The sequence below is a fragment of the Phodopus roborovskii genome, unplaced genomic scaffold, assembly GCF_943737965.1.
Source record: "Phodopus roborovskii unplaced genomic scaffold, PHOROB, whole genome shotgun sequence".
Taxonomy (NCBI): Eukaryota; Metazoa; Chordata; class Mammalia; order Rodentia; family Cricetidae; genus Phodopus; species Phodopus roborovskii.
The window spans coordinates 21,658,919-21,684,378 of NW_026126563.1; the positions used below are offsets into that span (position 1 = coordinate 21,658,919).

General features: G+C 37.9%; 1 protein-coding gene across 1 annotated transcript in view; it reads right to left on the reverse strand.

Moving 5' to 3' along the window:
* The window catches only part of Ccdc178 (coiled-coil domain containing 178), a 284,918-nt gene that overhangs the window by 209,300 nt on the left and 50,158 nt on the right, over nucleotides 1-25,460 (reverse strand). Inside the window, exons 11-13 of the mRNA XM_051202056.1 lie at nucleotides 12,440-12,535; nucleotides 12,146-12,282; nucleotides 3,820-4,003 (exon numbers count right to left, since the gene is read on the reverse strand). Of these exons, the coding sequence (XP_051058013.1) occupies nucleotides 3,820-4,003; nucleotides 12,146-12,282; nucleotides 12,440-12,535 (417 nt within the window). The remainder of the gene's footprint in view (nucleotides 1-3,819; nucleotides 4,004-12,145; nucleotides 12,283-12,439; nucleotides 12,536-25,460) is intronic.

Sequence of the window (25,460 nt, forward strand, 5' to 3'; positions counted from 1 at the left end):
TTTAAAAAACAAAAACAAACAAACAAAAATACCTGGTCTGAAATAATTGGGTAAGATAGACTGCCTCTGGCTACTGAGTCAGGATGCTTCGTGGTGAGCATCACCTCAATGTAAAGTCTGGCAATGGCCCAAACTGGCTCTATCTAAATATGATATTGACAATATCGTTATCCTTCATTAGTTTGTCAGGTCTCAGCCAAATACCGTAATACCCACATTGAACCTCTGTGTGGATAATCAGTAACCCTGTATACAGAATATCTAATTGGGATCCCAATTCCATCTCATAGACAGACTATTCTAAAAAGACATAGAGAGAAATGTAAAGACTATTTCATAGCTGGGGGGGGGGAGCGCAATTTTACTGATGTTCAGGCTGAAAAAATAATCATTTAACGATGAGGACACTTAACTTTTGAGTCTGCTTAAAAAGTGCATAGAAGGTAAACAACACACTGCAAACAATAACTGTTTATTGAAAGCCTAGTACATCAGGTAAATAATGAAAGACATCTCTTTCATCTCATAATCATGTTATAGAAAAGGGATTTACTACCCAAATTTCACATATGTGAAAAACTAATATCTGATAAGGATAATGCAACATTATAACAGGTGATTTGCTAAGCCAAGACAGCCACTGAGTGACTAACAGGCAGGCAAAGTACTCAAAGCAGATGCATCAGACAGATAGAGGTATGATTGAAAGATATAGGCATGATTGACAGATAGAGGGATGATTTGCACATTAAGTGGAACCAGTAGATCAGGTGACTTGAGGTTTCACCGCTGCTGCTAAAGGTGTGTTGTTCAAAGCCTGAGTACTTTTGTTATAGGATTTTCCATCTATGGTTGGATTTTGGTTATCTGTAAGCTACTGAGAACTGGGAACAATGGAAACAAAACCAGATACAGGCGTCTCCTGAAACGTTAGGAAGGAGGAACAAGGGTTTTCTGTAGCAAAGAGTTTGAGACTTATTGAAACAATTGAAAAATTATTAAAAGGAAACTATGGTCTTCTAAAGGTAAATCTCAGTACTAGATTAGTATGAACTATAACATTTTAAGGATCAGTTAATCTTTTTGTCCCCCACATGATTATTTTTAAATTTTGACCTTGGGATTAGAAACGTTTGTTGGCCAAAGTACAGGTGCACTGTTACAGCAACTACAAGTCCCTAATCCGATGTTTTCTTCTCCATGTTCCAAAGTTATCCCCCAAATGAATGCATCCATAACAATTATACAGTGGTGTGAATACTAAAACAATTAAATCACCATAAATACATAGCTGTCATTGGCTAATTGTTTTGTGGTTTTGACAGAGCACCTGGCAAAGGTAACATATGGACAGAAGGGTCTACCATGAGCAGATGTCATGGTGACAGGATCAACAGGAAATGGAAAGCAATGGATAGATGCTCAATTCTCTCTTTCCCTTTCCTTCAATCCTGCACCCCAGGCCTCAATTAATCTAATGTGAAATATCCTTCACAGATGTGCTCAGAGATGTATTTCCCTGGTGACTGTAAATCCTGTAATGCTGACAAGATGAACCACCACACAGGCCAACATAAAGTAGCTTTGCTGATACAAGTCTTCCTCCCACCCCATTCCTTCCTTTCTAGCGAGCTCTAACTTATTTCACTATTAATCTAATTCAGAGCCAGAGACCCGATCAACCCACTGTTCCACCAGAAATTGCATTAAGTTCAGAATAATAATACCAGAATCTTACAGCTTGCTCAGAAGACTTCAGCTGAAAGTTTGGGAAGAATTTATCACCTGGGAACAGCTTTTAAACATTTTTGATGCAATGTCACATTCTTGAGACATGTTTAGATATTTACATTCATCTGTTCCCTATCATGACTGAAGATACACTGCCTTCTTATTGTCTCATGTGCTATCATGGCTTGCGGCTTTTACCCTGCACTCTGAGAAAGCACTTCTTTCCTGAATAAGTCAGTTATTGATACTGAAGTGTTATGGGATATTTGATCACACTGTGGGGAAATATGTTGCTGTTTTATTCTGATTGGTTTAATAAAGATCTGAATGACCAATAGCTAGGCAGGAGAGAATACGCAAGACTTTTGGGCAGAGAGAGGAACTCAGAGGGTTCAAATTTAGATGCGTGTAAGGAACACCAGCAAGAATGGGGGAGAGGTAAAAAGCCATGTGGCAGAACATAGATTAATAGAAACTGGTTAATTCAAGTTATAAGAGCTAGTAGGGAAAAAGTCTAAAGTGAAGGCCAAGCTTTCACAGATAATAATAATTCTCCATGTCATTATTTTTGGGCTAGTGGTCCAAAGAAAGTCCAACAAGAAAGACTAACTACACTCAAGTTTTGGGGAAATTGGGTCAGATATCATCTGATATTGTTGGAAATGTCTTTTGTTGCTTAAAATAAGTTACTGATATGTTAACTTATAAGAGTTTTATTTAGAAGTTGTACCTCTATAGCTAGGGCATTTCTCAGAAATAACCCAGAAGTGACATGGCTATAATTATCTCTGGATAACAGAGAGTCTGGGTTAGTTTTAGCACATGGCAACAAATATGAAAGTAGGCCTACAAGAAAAATGTGATGGGGAACATAGTTGAGCAACAGAATACCTCTCAGCAAAAATAAGGACTCACATTCAAGCACCACTGACACACTCAGGATGCAGTACAGACATTCTCTATCAGTCAACAAAAAGACAGTGGCATGCTGGATGGAAGCCTCCTGTTCATGTATTCTCTAAGTAGCCCCAAAACAATGCCATGGAGACTTATTATTAATTGTGAAAGCTTGGCCTTTACCTTAGACTTTTCCCCAACTAGCTCTTATAACTTGAACTAACCAGTATCTATTAATCTATGTTCTTCTACGTGGCTTTTTACCTCTCCTTCAGTTAAGAAAACCAGTACTGACATGGGAACCAATGGCAGGAAGTGTTGACTCATTGATATTGCTCAAATAGGAGTGAACTGGGTCACATAAACATTTCACTCTGTAGCGCTAGCGCTGTCATCTAGAAGGTTCCTGGTACTTTGGCAAGTTCGATGAGGAGTGCCTCATGAGTGAGTTATAGAGGGGCCCAAAGATGCATCCTAGAACTCTCACTTCCTGTCATATACGTTATGTGTATAGGAGAAAACTCAACCCAGTTCTGCATTCCTGGTTTCAGATATTTGTGTCTGGTCATAGCAAAAGGTGGTTGATAAGCTAGCTGCACTGAACCCTCACCTTTTGAAGAGAGAGATGATTTTATTCTTGCATGTTTGATGTGGTTAAGGAAGTGTCTAATATGGCTTGGCATATGCCTCACTTGACAGGGCGCTTACCTAGCATGCATGAGACCCTGAGTTAGGCTTCAATAACCAGCCACATGCCTGCATGCACACCTAAGCCATTTGGTTGAAATAAGTTCTTTTTCTTTTTTGGTGTGTTTATACACTTGCAAGTGTGGGTGGGTGTGCACACGCATGTAGTGTGTGTTCATGTGGAGGCAAGTGAGCATCTTTCCTCACTCACTCCACCTTTGTTTCTGGGGAAAAGCTCTCACACTACACTAGAAGTTCATTGGCTTGGCTAGGCTGGCTAGACAATGGACTTCTTATCAAGTGCTGGGGTTCCACTGGGCCCAGTTTTTACATGTGTTCTCAGGATATGAACCCAGGCCCTTGTGCTTGTGTAACAGGGACTTTGTTGGTCTCCAAGGAGATTATTAACCCTTAACCTAAAATCTAACTACTAAGAAACAGCAAGTCAAGAAAACTCAGGTTAATTACTGTTTTCACAGTTCAGAGACGGCAACGATATCTGACCTTGAATTTTCTTCTCACTTCGGCTATTTGGTTCTCTATCTCATCTGTTTTATGTTTAGCTAGGTGGTAAATAGCCCCGATGTTATAAGATTGCTTGTAGAGCTCCCTGAGGTAGTTGTTATTCTTTATCTTCAGGTCCAGCAATGACTGACTTTCAGACTCATACTCCATTTTTTTCCTTAGACTATAAAAAAAGAAGCAAATTTTAATAGGTTACTCTAAGAGAACATATAGTTAGAATAACTTAATTATTCTAAGACAATATATATTTGACAAATATATGCAATAATGATAAAATGTTTATACTTTATGTTGACAAAGTTACAAAACAACCAAGCAGTTAGCTTAAATCTGAATATGTAACCTGTGACTGAAGGTATTTGTTTGCACTTCGGTTGGTTAGTCCTAATTGATAGGCTATGCCCAATGTCAGAAGCACAAATATCTACAGGAAAGCCTTGGGCTTCAGAAGAACCCACTATCAACAGCTGCTATGCACACCTTTCCTATGCATCATAGGCTGAAAATCCTTTCTGCACTCCTGTTATCACTTTGATTCACACAATAGTGCTTGTTTGTTTGCTTGTTTGTTTTTACCAGAGAATTCTTTAAATGGAAGAGTGAAAGATTAAACTCCACTTCACCAGTTCTCAGACCCCACCAATACTGGCATTTTATACCAGATGAGACATTTGCTGTGGACAGAGAGTGTCCTGTGTGTTGACTGATGATTATCAGCATCTCATCGCTCCTGTAGCAGCATCTCAGCTAGGCAACCAAAAGTCTGCTGGCATTGATAGGTACCTCCTGCTTAGGATAAAACAACATGCCATCTGAGGACCACATACCATCATCAATGAAGGAAGTGGTTCTCAGGCTCAGTGGTACATCACTATCCCAAGAAAGGCATTTAACGTTGCTCTGTGTTTTAGAAAATCCTGCTATAGTTGACACTGGCCTGGCTTGAGCATCTGAACCCTTGAAGCCTCCCCCAGTGTCACACTTCCTAAAAGGCCACAACTCCTCCAATAAGATCACACCTCCCAATAATGCCACTCCCTATGGGCCTATGATGGGCCATTTTAAAGGACTATTTAGAAAGTTTGTCTAGATTCTTTTTTTACTTTATTATGTTCCTGTAACCATTTTAAATTCATTTGGGATTTATAGAATATCACCATTATATAAGGTCTGAAATGATAAGATTATTAGAGTATGTACTCAAATATATATATTTAAATATAGTCATTCTATTATGTCAACTTACTGTGGGATATATATATATATATATATATATATATAATCAACTGTCATTCATGGTGGATATTTTCTAATGTGTTTTATAATCGTGTAAGCCCATTTTTAAACATGTTCCTTGATGAGGTCTCAATCAGGAGTTTATTTCTTTAGAGAACACATGGGCTCATAATTATAAAGCTATAAAAATCCTCTTTGGGGATATATGCTGCATTAAGTAAAAATAGCAACCTCTAAAGCCATTTCTCAGAAAAATGACTAAATGATAAAGTCACTGGTCTTTCTATATTAAAATTTATCTTACAGAATGTCACATATATTATATAATAAAATTGAAAATTTTCTTCTTAGAATATTATTCAACACATACTTAATGTATGCTCACTAACCCACCATGATGGCATGTTTCTTTAATCCTAGAACTCTGGTAGGCAGGTCCCTGTGTGTCTTGCTGGCTTGGTCTACAGAGAGAGTTCCAGGACAGCCAGGGCTACACAGAGAAACCCTGTCTTGAAAATCAAACAAATGAACAAACAACCAAAAAGAGATGCTCACAATGCATCTCGCCCTAAGTTGGTCATTGGTGTTCTAAAATTGGAAGGCAATATGGTATGAATAGCTACTACCGAGTAGTAGTAGTAGTTACAGGGAACTGGATATACACCTTTGATAAAGTTGTGTGTTTTTCTTTTAAATCATGTGGGTGAAAAGCTAACCAAGCCTGCATTATTTCTAAATGGAAAATAATTTAGCAAATTCAGTGTCTCTTTAGAAATGGGACCATGATAGAAAAACAGGCAAATACATTTTAAAAAGAATCTTGTGTCTATAGGTATGCATGACACAGTGAAGCTAGTAAGGGGACCATTCACCGAAGCAGAAGGAACAGAAGGAACAGATCTTAAGTGGAAACAGATGGGGCAAAGACCACTTTGTTATAAAATAATACCACATTGGGAATTTAGTTATAACAATAATAAAAATCTGCTACTAATGTAGTCAGAATGTCTTCATTTTAGATTGTAGTAATATTTGGAAATTTGCTTGTTGTTATTGAGTCATGGTTAGAGATTGATACTATTAAACTTCTTTTAATAGTATTTGTCACTTTCTTCATAGAAACTACCTAATTCCTGCTCATTAGAATAACTTTGACTTGACTTTTATATGAATTTTCTAAAGAGTAACATTTTATTCCATTATATACTTAAAGTAAATATTATATGTATGCATTTAAGGGGTCCCAAAAATAATTTAATTTAATGATTCTGGCCTATCATTTTTGGGGGGAGGGATTTATATTATCTGTGATCAAAACCTTAACTTACCCCACAAAATTCCATCTCCTGATATTCAGGATCTTAAGAGAGATGACATCATAGATATGGAGGAGCTTGTTTGAGAGTTATAGTACTTCCACATTTAATATATTTCAATGATCTTGATAAACTTTTTGCCATTTTTTACAGCACAAGTCAAAATACTGTTAGACAATGGTCTTTGTATCTTTCCACACCAGTTCTCATCAAGCATATCACTGTCTTTCTTCCAATCTTTCATTTTTTGTTTTGTTTTGTTTTCCTATACATTTAGTTTCAGCTGGTAGCACCAGCAAGAAGTTTTTGTTTTTTGGTTTTGTTTGTTTGTTTGTTTTTGCAACCTTAAATTGTGTAATGATCACTACTATGAAATCTTGGAACAGGGATCTGAGAATCTTCGGTTTAGGGTTCTGAGTTTCTGATAAAGCATCATCATGATCAAAAGAAACCTTGGGGAAGAAATGTTTTATTGGGCTCATAGTTCAGCTCAAAGCTATGAAATCTTTCCACAATCGTACTGAGAAACAATATGGCCAGGCCTATCATGGCAATATCCCACTTCCAGCACCGATTTTTGTCATGTGTGCTTTAATGTTACTGTGGTAAATACCATGACCAAGTGCAACTTAGGGAGGGAAGGATCTAGTTGGCTTACATACCCAGGTCACAGCCAGTCCTTGATGAAAGTCATCAGGACAGGAAAAGAAGCAGAAACAGAAGCTTCAACCATAGAGGAAAGCCACTCCCTTCCGTATTTCCAGGCTCATGTTTAGCTACCTCTATCCAGGGTTTAGCTACCCGGGATTCCCAGCCCGGGTGACACCACCCACAGTGAGAGAGGGGCCTTTGCCCATCAATCTGCAACCAAGAAAATGCCCAACAGATGTATCCACATACTGAGATGGAAGCAGTTCCTCAGTTGAGATTCCCTCTTCCTGGGTAAGGCTAAGTTTGAGTCAAGGCTGTGAAAAACTAGCCAGAATACAGCATATAGCTCTTTTGATCTATTTTTTTTTTCTATTTTTGTTCTCAACTTAATCCTTAAAATGACTTAGTATCTTTCACATTGACCTCTAGGGCTATAGTGCTTGCTTGTGGCTACTTACACACACACACATACACACACACACACACACACACACACAGAGAGAGAGAGAGAGAGAGAGAGAGAGAGAGAGAGAGAGAGAGAGAGAGAGAGAGAGAGAGGGTGGGGAGAAGCAGGAACACATGGTTCATTATCTTACCTGCTCTTCCTGTTTTAACATTAGTTCTCATATCTGAAATTGCTGTCACTGCCGATATACTAAGTATATTTGAATGTTCACAAAATGGCAGTTAAATTGAAGCCAAGTTAACTTGCAAATAATTGGGTAAGTGAAAAAGAAAACTAAAACAACAACCTTGAACATGAATATACAAAATGAACATTCTATACATATCCCAGCTGCACACAGCTGTGGGCTTTGAGGAAAGAAACTTTGGCTGCTGGAAACTTGACTTCTTCATTTTTCCCCGGGAAATGCCCATGAATAATTAATGAAGTGTGAATCCTAGAGAGGTTGTATAAATATTCAGCCTCAGTGATAATCAAAGAAATGGAGTTTAGGACAAGTTCTTGTACTGCCCAGTCTTAAAAAAAAAAATAAAGAAAAAGAAAAAGAAAAAAGAAATCACAAAATATTTCTGGAAGATAGTACTAGAGATATGTTAAGAGATTTAAAATATTATGGCTAAAACATTTTCATAAGACTGTTTCACATTTTTTAAAAAAAATATTATTCTGAAAAACATTTCTACATAAAAAATTTACCACAGTACTTGTAGAAAGTAGTAAAATTAAATAAATATTACAATGTCATTTTATAGATCATGGCTTTCCTGTGTAACAGGATCATACAGATATTTAAGTGTATTTGCATTTCTTATAATAGTGTGCTAAAATTTCATTTTCTCATGATGAAAGAAAATTAGTACTCACAGGTATTCATTATCTATAAATATGAATTTATAATAATATCTGTGTATTAAAACCATTTTAAGTTTGATCTCTCTAAGTTTGTTTGTACACGTTTCCTACAATATTCGTTCATTATAATCAGAGTTCTAGTAAATCATAAGGACATGTTATTGCTGTGAATTAAGTGGAGATTTTGGTAAAGTAAAATTTTGTTTGCCATGGTTTAGGAAATATACAAACAGTATAAAAAAGGAAACCCTTGGTTACAAAGTAGCTTGCTGGGCTCCACTCTGTAATGGAAGTACACATATGATTACTCTGGCTTGATCACTAGAATCAGATTAATTTTTTATTATTAATGATATTGATATTGCCAGTATGTCTTAGAAGAAAGGATGAAAGGCACAGTAAAAACCAAGCTAAAACAACAAAAGTCTCTTAACATAACCAAATGAAAAGGTGCCATAAACATGATGATCTAAAACAATAAGTTGAGGAAGCAAATGCAAAGATATTCATGCCCAGAGTGTGTTTGATGGGTGAAAAGCAAGCTTGAGACACCCGAGTCAAGCACAGTGTGGTGTTGTTTTTAAAGATATGATGTATGTGAACTCTTGGTCCTTAGGGGGTGGAGCTGTTGTGCATTAGGAGGCAGAGATGCTCTGGAGGAAGGGTGTCACTGAGGGCTGCTTGAAGTTTGAGAGCCTAACCCCACTTTCTACCCTTTTCCTGCTTCCTGTGTGGTGATAAAATGTGGTTGTCTATGTTTAATGTTCCTGCTGCCACCCCTGAATCCCTTCTACTGATGATTCTATCCCCCTGTTTATTCAGGCCAAAATACATGCTTTCATTCTTAAGTTGCATTTGGGATATTATTGTATCTAAGAAACAGAATCGTAGTTAATGCATACTGAATTGTAAGATGACATAGAAGAATATTTAGGAGAAAGGCAAATAAAACATTGGGAAGAAATCATTGCATTTGCTGAAACATCAGTTTGATTTATTGTTGGAGAGACACACAAGGTGTTACCTCAGAAAGAAAACCCAATGAATGGGATTAACTGTCAGAATATCCCAATTGTCATGATGACAATTCATTGTTAAAAATAATAAGTGGGTTTCATTGGGACATTTCAAACTCATACTCCATGAAATTGAACTGGGTGCTTCCTCCTATGCTCTTCCTGCAGGTCCCCTTCCTCAAAATTCTCCCCCTCCCCCATAGGTGGAAGTTGTTTTCCTGCAAGCAACTCCCAAATACCATAGAGATACTTATATTAATTATAAATGCTCAACTGGTAGCTCAGGCTTATTACCAACTAGCTCTTAAACTGGAATTAACCCATAATTCTTATCTACGTTTAGCCATGTGGCTTGGTGTCTTTTCTCAGTCTCACATACTCATCTTGCTTCCTCTGCATCTGGTTGGCAACGCTTGCCTTCACCCTTCCCCTTCCCATCATTCTTAGTTCGGTCGACCTACTTATACTTCCGGCTTGACTACTGGCCAATCAGTGTTTTATTAAAAAAAATTAAAGTGAGAAATCTTTATAATGTACAAGAAGATTATTCCATAGCACTCCCTTTTTCTTTCTTGATATATATATATATATATATATATATATATATATATATATATATATTACAAAACTAGAGTCTATAGACAAATAAAATGGTGGGATACCTTGCTCAGCATGAATACAGGAGGGAGGGCCTAAGACCTGCCTCAACCTGATATACCAGACTTTGTCGACTCCCCAAGAGAGGCCTTACACCCTCTGTGGAGTAGAGTGGGGGGGGGGAGTGGGGGAGTATATAAAATGAACTCTCTCTCTCTCAAACACATTCACACACACCTACCTAGATTCTATATATGGTAGAAAACAGGTGACAATTTGCTGAGTCTGACTTGTTTCATTTATTATTTTAATTCAATGTTCCTTCTTTTTGGCTGAACAATGAATGAATGAATGTAGGGGTGTGTGTGTGTGTGTGTGTGTGTGTGTGTGTGTGTGTCTGTGTGTGTGTGTGTGTGTGTCTGTGTGTGTGTGTGTGTGTGTCTGTCTGTGTGTGTGTGTGTGTGTATGCACATGCACGATGTGTGGAGTGAAACATAAATGCCATGGCACATGGGAATTGGTGTGATTGATTTTCTCTCTCTCCCTCTCTCTCTCTACCTTTACATGAGTTCCATGAACTGAACTCCTATCAGCAGGCTTGCACACCAAGACCCTTTGTCCTTCAAACCATCTTGCTGGGAAGTCACTTGCTTTCTTGAGTATAGCTGTCTTGACTTAGGTGCAATAGCATCTCAGAGTAGTTTTAATAAATTCCCAGTGTCAGACACTTTTTTTCTAGTGTTCATTGTCTATTTGTACTTCTTTGGTAACTGTCTGTCTATCCCATTAACATGATATCTGACTACATGACTTGCTTCACACAATGAAATATGAGCAGTGATATTGGAAACATTCTTGCTGAAGCTGTAAGAGCTATAAATGGTCTCAGTAATGCACTCTTCCCTATAGTATTAAAGCAACGTGCCCAGAGGCATTCAGTCCTTGTCTCTGGGTCTCAGAAGGAAGAACATGTAAACAGACACAGTAGCTATAGCTGAATGGCAGCATGTGTGGGAAATAAACCTTTCCTCTTATACACCGGTAAGGCTTGGAGGCTGCTTGCTTTTGCTAGCTGTCACACTCATGTTCTCTTACAAATGGGTCTCCTCTCTTGCTTACTACTTTTGAGGTGTCTTTGTTTTTTCTCTTTTTCCCCTTCTTCCTAATTTTTTAAAAATTCACAAGTTTTATTATAAAATTTCATATAAAATAAGCATCACAGACCAAATTAACCAGAGCTGTGGTTATAATATATAACTATATAACTTTATATAGTTATAATAGAGAAATCAACACTATTTGTATAATACAGCATTGTGAGCAAGTTAAAAAACATGAGGGAGAGATGTGCCCATCCAAAAACAATAGAAAATGCTTTGTGTACATCCCTGCACCATAATCATAAGGTTAAGTAATACTTGTACAGAAAGAACAGTAAAACTGTTATAAAAATACAGTTGAAATGTCAAGTGTTACTAGTAGGGGAATTTGAGTAAAGTCATGATTTGAACCAGGTATAGCATATTACAGCAAATAGGAGGTAGCCTAGTCAAGGGAGCTATGGATATGTGAAGAAAATGCTCCCTTTCCTTTTCTAAAATCAGTGTCAATGAGAAAGTTAGTTAATGATACATGTACTTAAAAAGAGAAAGGACATGTGTCCTTCTCATTACAGATAATGGTTAGAGAAGAGATATGACTGCCAGGCACCTACTCTCAATAGCCATGCAGTATGCACATCAGATCTGAATTTTGCTGGAAACATACATTTTAAAGATGCTTGAGGTGTGCAGAAGTGTTTGCTCACATGTTGGATATGGGAGTTGAGATAGAAGTGGCATGAGGGAGACTCTGGTTCCTAAGTGAAGAAAAGCAGGTTAGCGGTTATAGGGGAGGAGTGAAGAAGGGCTGGAAGAGATGAGGAATGACCACACCTACATTAAGTTGAACGTAATCCTTAACCTCTAGACTATATGTCTACGGCACTTTTGCTAACAGTGTCCTGGATGATAACAGTATCATTTGGAATAAACTCCAGTTAAAGTAATATTAAATATGAAAACTCTTATATTACCCCAAGGACTCACGCTAGGAGAGTTTATTACATATCTCCTACTGGGAATTCTAAATAATAATAATAATAATAATAATAATAATAAAATCTGAATCACCTTTCCCCGATATCCTCTGTTATGCCTCCAATTTCAGATTGGAACCTTTTGTTTTCTTCTGTCAATGCCATATACTTTGTTGAAATATCAGTGAAGTCTTTCGAAACATTAGACAGCTCAACATCCCATGCTTTTTTCTTGATTAAAAAAAAAAAGAATAAAAGAGCTGTTTGTACATGTTCAGTAACTAAAAATTAAGTTTTAGATGTCAATAAAATTAGTTTTAATCATGCAAGTTAATTATTAAGTACAGTTTGTGGTGCTCTGCAGTGAAACAGGGAATATTCCACTTACTGAGGAGTAATAACTACAAAGTGCCTCCATGTATTGCTGCTCAAGATTTCTTTGCTTCCAGGAATATTGATCAAACAGTCTCTTCAGATCATCTACCTAAAAGTGCACAGAAGATAAGTGAACTGAGTAGATTTCCTTCATTTTTATAAGAGAGCATTGTATTTTACTTTGGATAGTTTCCCTAATGAACATCGACTGACATGGTCTCATCTGCCATTTTGAAATCTAATATAGGATTCTGATAAAACACAGCAAATCAGATATAAATCAAGTCTAGTGTCTCCAATATTCAGATGAATAATTAAGACAAAAAAGAATGTGGTTTAGTTACAGGAAAATGGAAAGACACCAGGAAAATTTGAATCATAATTTATTATACTGACAAGCAAAAGCAAAAAAAAAAAAAAAAAAAGGATACAATACCACACTTTATAAAATAGCCATTTGATTAAGCCACTGCTTAGTTCTCATGGTTTCACATTTTCCCCATAGGTTTTGAAACTTCAAAATATAAGTAATGAACAGATATGTCAACAAAACTTTTAATACTGAACCCATAAACTTGCATGTAGCTTATATAGCTGAAGAAATGGCTCTAGAAGATGATCCAATACAGTTTCCAGCACGTGCAACCAGTGGCTTACAACTACCTATAATTATAGCTCTGGGTATCCTGTGACCCCTTCGGTCCTCTGAGATGCCAGTGTAAAAGCACTGTCAATAACAGCTGGGGCAATATGTCTCCACTACTGGCCAGCAACCATACCACAACAGACCCTTAGAATTGCAACACAGCTGAAGCACAAAACAAATACCTCAAAATAGACTTTATGAGTATGATAGAGCAATGTTTCTCAAACTTCCTGATACTGTGACTTTTTAATAAAGTTCACAACAGTCAATTAACTTTGTTGATACTCTGTAACTGTGATTTTGCTACTGTTACAAATCATAAATGAAAATATCTGTGTTTTCCAATAGTCACAGGCAATCCCTGTGAAGGGTTGTCCACTCTCTCCATATCTATTCAATACAGTATTTGTTTTCTTACCTGAAGCAAAGGAGATCAAGGGTATACAAATTAGAGGGAGAAAGTTAAGATACCTTTATTTGGAGATGATTAGATAGTATACATACGCTAACCTATAAATCCTGCTAAGAAACACAGATGATAAACACATTCACTAAAGTATCTGGATATATAGCCTTACTATACACATATGACAAATGGACTCAGAAAGAAATCAGAAAATACCTTTTACAATAGTCTCAAATAATATAAAAAGTTTGGGGTAACTCTAACCTAGCACATGAAAGATTTGTATGATAAAAAAGATATCAAATTTAAGACATTGAATAAAAGAATTGAAGAAGACATTAAAAGATTGAAAAACTTTCCATGCTCCTGGATCAGTAGGATTAATATAGCAAATAATGGCCATCTACCAATAGCAATCTACAGATTTAATGTAATCCCCATAAAAATTCCAACACAATTCTTCAAAAATCTTGAAAGAACAAATTGCAGCTTTATATGAAAACATAAAAAGCCCAGAATTTCTAAAACCCAAATAATAAAAGAAAAATAAAAAAACTGCAGAAGGTATCCCAGATTTCAAGTGGTACTATAGAGTTACAGTAATAAAAAACAGCATGGTTTTGTCATCCCTCCCCCACAAAAAAGCCATGTTATTAACGGCATAAGAATGAAGACCCATATGTAAATCCAAACATCTATCTATGACATCTGATTTTTAATAAAGAAATCAGATATACACACTGGAAAAATGACAGTGTCGTCAAAAAATGATGCTGGTCAAATTGGATGGCTTTACGTAGAAGAATGAAAATACATCTTTATCATACTTCACAACACTCATCTCCATATGGATCAGAGATCTCAATATAAAATGATTTTCATTGAACCTGATAGAAAAGAAAGTAGGGAATGACCTTGAACTAATAGGCACAATAAAAGGTTTTCTGACCAGAACATCTATAGAAAATTACCAATAGTGCAGATTTGAATGGCTAAGAAACACTTAAAGAAATGTTCACCATCCTTAGTCATCAGGGAAACAACTTTGAGATTTCATCATACACCCATCAGAATGGCTAAGTTAAATAAAACAAACGATATCCCACAGTGATGAGAACATGGAATAAAGGACACATTTATCTTGCTACAGCAGATGGAAACAAATACAGAGATCCACAGCCAGATATTATGCAGAGAGTAGGAGATCTTGGATGTCTCCATTAATGCCTCCACTCCCCAGGGCTCAAGGAAGCTTATAGTAAAGGAGGCAAAAGGGTTTAAGAGCCAGAGGGGATGGAGGACACTAAGAAATAAGGCCCTCTAAATCACATATGAATTCTCATAGACTGAGGCAGCATGCACAGAGCCTGCCAAGGTTTGCATCAGATGGGGTCCCAGACCTAAAAGGAGAAGAGGACTCAGGCCTGCCAAATGCCCAGGAGTAGATAGCCAACTGAAAACAAACTCATTGGAATCTTTGGATGTTTCTTAACTCATTATGTTTTATTAGGGTTTTCATTCCTTAAAAAATTATATTTTTTAATATTTATTAATGTATTTTATTTATATTTTTGTTATCATACTGGTGCTTTGCATATCTTGTAGCATCCAGTTAGTGACTTTATGGAATTCCTAGTGTTCACATGAGTGGGATTTTATTTCTTGTGCCTTCTCTTGGGCTCTTTAACTTCTGTTTGTTTGTTTTTTTCCAATTTCAATGTCTCAGGTTATTTTTATCTTATATTTTACTATGTTATTATCTCTTAGAAGCTTGTTTATTTTCTTATGAGAGACAGGGGAAGGAAAACCATAATCACGATATATTGTGTGAGAGAAAAGTCTATTTTCATTAAGTGAAAACAATTAAAGGAAATAAAAAACATGAACATAAAGTCATATTACCTATTACATGTTTTATGAATGACTAATCAAAATTGTAAAATGAATTCAAGTATTGATATGATATTATTGACATTTAATAGAAAATGTATCTTCAATTTCAGATGATTTGATTAAATAGAAACAGAACATTTTATCTAAACAACAAATGTCTAGATAGGAGGATAAACAAAGCAGCCTTACAGACTACAGCCAGGATTTCTGCATCTTCTTAGAATCCCCCATGACAGCGCCCCTTACCAGCAGGAAGTAGTTTGGAAAGGACGACACCCAAATTCCCAAATATTGTCTATAAATGTTTGTTTTCAGTTAAATGGACTTGGTTATATAAAATAAACAAATAAAAAATCAATAATTTTTATATGTAATAGTGATAAACTGCTTTCAAAATGTACTAGTAAAAGGAAAACTCCTCCATTGCTGGTGGGAATACAAACTTGTACAACCACTTTGGAAATCAATATAGTGATTTCTCAGAAATTTGGAATAGATATACCTCAAGACCCAGTTATACAATTTCTGGGCATATACTCAAAGGATTCTCAATAATACCACAAGAACGCTTGGTCATAGAAGCTTTATTCATCATAGCCAGGAACTGGAACAACCCTCAACCAAAGAATGGGAAAAGAAAATATGATGCATTTACACAATGGGGTATTACTTAATTGTTAAAAACAATGACATAATGAATTTTGATGGCAAATGGATGGAACTTGAAAAGATCATACTGAGCAAGGTAGCCCAGACTGAGAAAGACAAACATGGTATGTACTCACTTATAGGTGGGTATTAGCTGTAAAGTAAAGGATAACCATGGTACAATCTATAGACCCAAAGAATCTAAATAACAAGGAGGGCTCAAAGAAGGACCCATAAATTTCTCTTTGAAGGGGAAATAGACTAGACATTGCTGGTGGATGGGGTTGTGATGGATAGGAGGTGTGGATGGGAATAAGAGGGATCAGATATGAGGAGGACAGATGGAGAGAGCACTGGGAAAGACAACAGGAATTGTGGGCTTCTCTGGGAAGAGCTATAAACCTAGTGCAATGCAAACTCTCAGCCATCTTTGAGGGTTACCGTTGCTAAGAGTCTTAGCAATGGGAGTTAAGGAGCCTGAACAGGCCATCTCTTGTAACCAGGCAAGACTTCCAGTGGAAGGATTAGGGCACCAACAGAACCATTAACCTACAATTTGTCTAGCCTACAAGATGTGCTAGGGTAAAGTCAACACAGAATTGGGGGAGTGGCCAACTAATGACTGGTCCAGCTTAAGACCCATACCATGAGAAAGAGCTCATCCTTGATACTGCTGGGTAGACCAGGACCCAAAAATCTGAAAGCCTACAGTCCTAGGATGGAACCAAACACGACTGGAAAATATAAAAATAAGAAGAAGGAGGAAGAGCAGAAGGAGGAGGAGGCAGAAGAGAGGAAGGAGAAGAAGAGAGAAAGAAAGAAGTCAATGAAATGATTCCTAATGATATTCTGTTATTCTCATAGATTGGTGCCTAGCCCAACTGCCATCAGAGAGGCCTCACCCAGCAACTGATGGAAACAAATGCAGAGACCCACAGACAACATTAGGCAGAGTTTGGGGAATCCTGTGCAAGGGGGGAGGAGCCAGAGAGTTCAAGGACATCACAAGAAAACCCACAGAATCAACTCACCTGGGCTCATAGGGCCTCACAGAGATTGAACTGACAACCAGGGACATGCATGGGACTGACCTAGGCCCTTTGCATTTATGTGGCAATTGTGTAACTTGCTCTTCTTGTGTGGAATTCCTAACAGTGGGATCAGGGGCTGTCTCTGACTCCATTGCCTACTTGTGGAACCCTTTCTTCCTCCTGGGTTGCCTCATACAATTTCAATAGATGATAAGGTGCCTAGACTCAGTGCAACTTAATAAGCCTTGGCTTGCAGATATCCATGGGAGGTCTATCCTTTTCTGAAGAGAAATGGAGGAGGAAGAATGGATGGAGGAAGGGGAATTTAGAAAACCAGGAGGAGAAGCGGGGAAACCAGTCAGGATGTAAAAACAAAACAAAAACAAAATAAAATAAAATGCACTAGCAGTCCTATACAAGTTTTGTTAAAATACATATTATTTGATAATAGAAGTCAATAAAAATTAAGAACCATATAGTCACAAGCAATTAAGTAAAGCCTTCCATGTTAAAGAAAAATGTAACAAGAATTCTTATTTTGCTGTTTTTCCACTAAAATTGAAACATAGTAATATACTGAAGCATTCTAGTTTAATTATATAAACTGAAGAGTTTTTGAAACATTTTTGGTTTTGAATCATTTTTAATTGATTCTTTCGATATTTCATATCATGCACCTCAAACCCACTCATTTCTCAGTCCCTCTATATCTGCCCTTCACAGACTTGAAGTATTTGCCCCCTGAAAAGACAATTCAGACAGCAATGAGGCAGAGAAAGAAATAAGAGAAACATCGCCCTTTATAATAGCCACAAGCAACATAAGGTATCTTGGTATAACGCTTACCAAACAAGTAAAAGACCTATATAATAAGAAATTTGTTGCTCTAAAGAAAGAAATTAAGGAAGATACCAGAAAATGGAAATATCTCTCATGCTCTTGGATAGGTAGGATAAACATAGTATAAATGGCAATATTGTCAAAAGCAATCTACAGATTCAATGCAATACCCATTAAAATCTCACCACAATTCTTCACTCAGACTGGGAAAAGATTTTCACCAATCCTATATCCGACAAAGGGCTGATCTCAAAAATATATAAGGAACTCAAGAAACTAGTCAACAAAACACCAAATAACCCTATGAAAAAATGAGGTGCAGAACTGAAGAAAGAATTCTCAATAGAGGAAATCAAAGCCTGAAAGACACTTAAGAAAGTGCTCAATATCCTTAGCTATCAGGGAAATGCAAATCAAAACAACTTTGAGATACCATCTTGCTCCTGCCAGAATAGCTAAAATTAGAAACACCAATGACAACTCATGCTAGAGAGGATGTGGAGAAAGGGGAACACTCCTCCACTGCTGGTGGGAGTGCAAACCCATACAGCCATTTTGGAGATCAGTATGGCAGTTCCTCAGGAAAATGGGAATTAGTTTACCACAGGACCCAGCATTGCCCCTCTTAGGCATATACCCAAATGATCCACATCCATGCAACAAAGACATTTATTCAACTATGTTCATAGCAGCACTATTTGTAATAGCAAGAACCTGGAAGCAACCTAGATGCCCCTCAATTGAAGAATGAATAATGAAGATGTGGCACATCTACACAGTGGAATACTACTCTGCAGAAAAAAAATTATGGAATCTTGAAATTGGCAGGCAAGTGAATGGCATTGAAGAAACCATCCTGAATGAGGTAACCCAGTCACACAAAGAGGAACATAGTATGTACTCACTCATCTATGGATTTTAGACCTAGAGCAAATGATTCACACCACCAGAGGAACTAGGATACAAGGTGTATTCTAAGAGATTCAAATAAAGTCCCTAACAGAACCGGGAAAGGACAAGTCCCCCAGAGCACAGGGGAAGTGGGGGGGGGTGCAGTGAATGGAGAGAGAAGTAGGAGAAAAAGAAGGGGAGGAGAGTAAAACACTTGTGACTAGGAAGTTTGAGTCTGGGTAGGAATAGATGGAGAGAGAGAGAGAGAGAGAGAGAGAGAGAGAGAGAGAGAGAGAGAGAGAGAATATAAAAGAGGGAGCCAATATTGGTTTGAAGAGAAAATTGAACCCAAAGAAAGGTCTAGAGACCTAAAAGACTGCCGCCAACTAACAATTTAATCATCAATGGAAAGGCTACCATAAATACCCTTCTCAGATAGTGAGATCAACAACTAACTTATCCATGGAGCCCTCATCTAATACCTTGGAAACAGAAGCAAACACCCATACTTAAACACTGAGTCGAACTAGAACCCAGATGCATATGGAGAAGACAAGACCAGGTTGCAGAAACACATAGAGATTGCTGACCTGAACAAGGAGGAGCTAACGGGCCACCAGACTGATAGTTGGGAAACCACCATGGGACTGACTCAGGCTCCCCTGAACATGGGTGTCAGCCAGAAGGACTGAGCAGTCTAAGGGTCCTCAGACAGTGGAACCAGGATGTATCCCTGGTACACAAAAGCACCTTGTGAACACATCCCCCGTGGAGGGATAACTGCCTTAACCTAGAGACAGGAGAGAAGCCCTAGTCCCTACTTCAAATGACCTGTCAGATCCACATGACACAACCTGGATGACATTGCCCTACATATGGAATTAGGAAGGGGAGATGTATTCATATGTGTGCATATATATACATACATATATATATACATATATACATATATACATATATATATACACACACACACACATATATATATATATATATATATATATATATATATAGAGAGAGAGAGAGAGAGAGAGAAAGATGATAGTTTACATAAGCAACCAAAAAAAAAGTCTACCAGGGAACTCCAACAGCTGATAAACACCTTCAGCAAACTAGCATGATACAAGATAAACTCAATAAAAATCAGGAGACCTACTATATACAGATGACAAAGGGGCTGAGAAAGAAATCAGAGAATCATCACTCTGTACAATAGCCACAATCAACATAAAGTATCTTGAGGCAATGCTTATCAAGCAAGTGAAAGACCTATATAGCAAAAACTTTGTGTCTTTAAATAAAGAAATTAAAGAAGATACCAGAAAATTGAAAGATCTCCCATGCTTTTTGGATAGGTAGGATAAACATAGTAAAATAACAATAAAAAAGAATTAACAAATAAAAATAAAATATTAATTAAACAAACAAAACTCAAAACAAAAAGTAAAACAAAAGCAAGCAAGCAAGCAAACAAAAATCCCACTTTGCTTCTCGGAGTTTCCCACCTCTCCATTGCTTCTTCATGCACCTTAGCAGCATTGTGAGCTGTGGTGATTGACCAAGTTTACCCTTTTGTCCAAACAGTTTACTTGAAAATGTTTATTGTGGAAATAAGGCCTCTGGCTTCTGGTACACTATTTATACTGGACCCTTTCTGAAACTCCTCTTGGATAATCTGCTGTTGACCTAAGTCATGGAGATCCTGTGGCTATGGTTCCTAAGGACCAGTCCCTTCACATGCTCCTGCAGGTCATAGATGTGCTAAATGTTGCGGTGGACCAACTCAAAGCCCTGGCTGTCTGCGTGAGTGGTAGCTGAATTGATTAGTCCTGGCTACTGGAACCACCCCAGCCAGCTCTCCCACACCCAAGGAGATGGTTGAGACCAGCTTTCCAAATTCCAAAATCCTATGAGGGATTTCCTTTATTAGGGTCATCAGGACAAGGGGAGGGAATGCCTCTTCTATGAGGGTTGGGATCAGCTCTCTTAGGGACAGTGAGGTGCAGGACCATCTCAGCATGGCCCTTGCACATCAACATGCATTGTTCACATGGGCCCTTGTCAACATAGGCAATGAACATCAACACCTAGAGCCATGATGACATTCATGCTTGAGCTACTACTGAGGGCCATTCCTCTGGGTCCATGGCCCTACTATAGTTAGAGTCTTTGTTGATGTCCATGGCTCCTGTTACCATTGAAGCTTGTGTGAATGCTAGATCTGAGCCACCACCTGGGGCCAAGTTGGTATCCTAGGGTTGTGCTGCCACCAGGGGTATGCTGATTTGAAGATTAAGTAGTGTTTCTAATTAATCTACTTTTAAAAACTTTTATGGGTTTGTGTATGTGACTGCACATGTTTATATGCCCATATGTGTGCTTGAGTCTAAGAGCTCAGAATCCCATGGGATCTGATTTCCAGGTTATGAGATACACACATTTATTAGGAAGTAATCTCAGGCCCTTTGCAAGAGCCATAAGCTCTCTTAGATGCTGAGATATTTCTTTATTCCCTAAACTGAAGCTTAATGGATGAAAAACTAATAGGACACTAACCATGAGTTATTTAAAATTAAAATTAGTGTCAGAAACACTCTACCTGATATCAGAATATCAATAGAACTGTTTTAAAGTAGGGCTTGCAATTGCATTAAATAAACATGGTATGACAATCTAAAAGCCTAATAGCTATGAAGTAACATTTCAAAAATCTGTATTAATGAGAAAAAAATTTACTTAATTAACATAACTATAATAAAATGGCATTTCTTTAAAAAAATGTAGTTTGTCTACCTCGTGTCCAGCTGATTACAACTATAAATTTCAGATAAACAAATAATACATGCCCAAAACATTACAAATCATTAAAGTCATCAGGATAGTCAAGAGTTGGAGGAGAATGGCACCTTTCACTGAAAACAAAAGATCTGCTAATGTGTTTGTAATATGTATCAAATCAGAAATGAAGGAAAAATGAGACCATGAAAATAATGTGAGATTAAGTCAAGAGTCCTAGAAATCTGTACAAAGGACATCAATGAAAATAAAATGGCATAACAGGAGAGAGAGAGAGAGAGACTCTTTACATTAAGAAATGTAAAAAAAAAGAAGGTATCAAAACACACAAGTCACTTATGAAACTAATGAAATAGTCCTTTGTAAGAATTGGCATGAGTCAACATGTATTTTGCCTCTGCCTCTACAAATGTCTGGCTGAGTAATGGCCAGAAAGACGATGAAAGCTGGAAGCTGTTGTTCAAGAGGAAGAGCAGAATGCAGCTGGCCTCTTTGGTGGGAGTTTGTTAAGTAAGACTCCATTTCTGAAGCTAGCTATATTTGAGTTAAAGTCTTTTCACACACAATGGATACAGCTTTATAGCCACTTGAGATCACCAGTAACAGTTGGGACAAGAGCAGACAAGTCAAGACAAGTATAAGTGAAGTTTTGGTGATAGTGTCCATAGTAGCTTTGAGACACATGCATCCTTGGTAGTGTGAGTGGTATGAATACCTAGGAAGTAGTAAAGGCCTCAACCTGGCCACATGTCCTGAATGAAAGTCCCCAAAGAATGCAAACTCTCACAGCTGAGCAGCATTAAGGCCGTAAAGAATCAGGAACACCTGATTGGTACCTGAGTGAGCTCTGAAGGTATACATAAACCAGCACACAGAGCCACAAGGAGACTGACCTTTCCACAATGTCCCATCAACACCATGTCCCCAGGCAGAAAGGAGACTCCACTGCTCATACAGGACACAGAAAACAGGTATTACAAAGACCTATTGTCAAGCCAGTGACAACCTCAGTAGATACAAGCAGGGCAAAACCCAAGAAGAGTGAGATTCTGATGGCAAGTACTACAATGTTTCACAAGTTTAAAGTATCTACTTGGCAAAACAGTAAGATAGATTATGAGATATACAAAGAAACAAGAAATACAAACTATACAGGAGGTAAAGAGGACTGGATAGAAACACTATCCCTGAGAAATTAGAGATGCCATCCTAAGTATGTTCAAAGAGTTAAAGGAAAATATTCCTTAAGGAAGTAAACTTCCTTATTTCTCTATTGTTTGTAGTGGCTATTAACTATATTTAATCTGAATTTATTTAAGAGTCATTAATTAAAGTTTTTCTTCAGACAAATATAGTGTACAAGATTTTAGTGAGTCTCCACTATGCCGCCCTTCACATGTCCTCTTCTATTCATTAGAACCTGAAAAAGAACAAGGGCAGGAAAAGGGTGGGAATGTGAGCTGGGGGGATGATGCCATTTCTGTTTCCAGCTAGTGATGTGGATTGCCATTGCCTGTCAGAGATAAGGCACTACTACTACAGAATGTACAGAATGCAGAACAGGAGCATCCACCCCTTTCCTGGGTTTGGCTTCTTCGAGGCTCATTTTTTGTTGTTGTTTTTGTTTCTATTGTTTCAGATTTGTTTCACACAGTGATTCTTGTTTCTTCTGCTGTAACCCCTGAGTATGGGGATTATAGGTGCCATCACTATGCCCAGCTATATTAGTTCATAGTGTTCTGTTGCCTTCCTCCTGCGAAGAAAGGTATGGGAACATAAATATTTTATGTGTGGGTTTTTGTGTCCTCTGCCAATTGTCAGGGTTCACATCCTGTGGCATCAGTGGCATAGAAAATGGCTCAGGGGAAAACATTCTTGAACTCCTTGGTCTACATTCTCAACAGCTGCAACCTCTACATTGGTCCATCTGGAAAAAAAAAGTTCCAGGAAGTATAGACACAGAATTTGTGAACATCTTGAAAACTTTAAAGCACTTTGGTTTAGACAGAAGAATTTCTATTCTCCATACTGTACCCCGATTGATGCTGTGGGATGGGACTAGTGCGTATTATGCTTTCTGTTGAAAAGTATACATTATTAGATTTATATGCACCATCCTTGCATAGCTACAATGTCTTAGGGAGTGAAAGAGCAAATAAACTAAATGTCTGAATGGATACACCTGGTGTATCTTGTAGTGGGATATTCACTTTGTTTCTTTCTGTGGCACTGACTATGCCCATTGGGGGTGGAGCCAGTGGCAGAGTGATCTATGGAACTAGGTCTCAGGAGGAGCCAGGGCGGGATGTTGTTGGCAGGATGCGGAGAGGAGAGCATCCTGTGGAACCTACTGGTGCTCTGGTGTTCATCTGTCTATGTTGTAAGTTATTTCTCCCTGAATAAACATCTGTTCGGCCTATTTGTTTATCCTGATCCTTATTGAACCGATAGTATCTCTCTCTCCCTCCCTCCCTCCCTCTCTCCCTCTCTCTTCTCTCCCTCCCTCCCTCCCTCCCCCCCCCTCTCTCTCTCTCTCTCTCTCTCGTGTGTGCGCGCGCGCGTGCGCGCGTGCGTTCGCACACAGGTGTGCCTGTGTGAGAGAGGGAGGGTGTGTAACTGCTTTTGTAATTTTACTACCTATATGTGTGACTATATGTACATATATAATATATATTTATAGAAACATAGAACATTATCATATATTCATGTTGTTCATACCAGAAAATAGTGACAAATATGTGTGAATAACATGGAATTACCACCTGGAAGTGAAATCTGACTGTCTGTTAATAGCTTCTGAAATGGCAATATTCTAAATGAAGCATGCTTAAACTGCTCAACCCCATTAGTCATCAGGAAAATGCAAATTTAAGACCATAATGGGATAACTCCTTCAAAAGAACTATAATTAAAAATAAATAAAAATGTGACAGATGGTGTTAATTGGAAGCTGAGATTCTTATAAATGATGATATGAGTAAAAAGATATGCAAATATTTAGGAAAACTTCCTGACATCTTCTATTAAAGCTACACATACACATTGTTGGCCTAGCAATATTTGAGGTGCATGAACATGATTTCAAGGCATATTTTAAATGCTTGGGCCAGAGAAGCTGTCAGGGTGAAATCATCACAAACTAAAGTGAGGAGCAAACACTGGAAGGTGTAGAAAGGCGGTGCAGCTGAATGTTCAACTCCAGTGACTTAAGTGTGGGCTGGAGCTTAGTGGAAAAGGCAAGCTGAGCCTAAGCTAAGGGACCAACACGATAGAAGTAGATAAATGAGTCTCCTTTGTACAAAAACAATCTAAATTAAAATACAATTGCATCAGTTTCTCTATCCCTTTCCTTCCTCTAATCCTGCCCATGCCCGGATTTACAATGCTTCACCCCCTCTCCCTCTTCTCACTCTTGAAAGTTGTCCTTTGAGTTCCATACACATGGTGTGGCACATGCATCCCAGCCATAATAAATAAGCAAAATGTAATTTTTGTTAATAAATTTCATTTAAATTAGAAACAGTCTTATTTTATATATCAATCCCAGCTCCCTCTCCCTCCCATCCTCTCATGCCTCCCTCTAACTGATCCCTCCCCCAATCACATCCCACATCCACTCCCCAGGGAGTGTAAGGCCTTCCATGAGGGATCATCAAAATCTGTCAAGTCATTTGGGGAAGGGCCTAGGCCTTCCCCTGTGTCTCTAGGCTAAGGGATACATCCTGGTTCCACTGCCAGAGACCCCATAGACTGCCCAGTCCTCCTAGCTGACACCCACATACAGGGGTCCTGGTTTGGTCCTATGTTGGTTCCCCAGCTGTCAAATTGGTGTACATGAGCTCCTACTTGCTCAAGTCAGCTGTTTCTGTGTGTTTTCCCATCG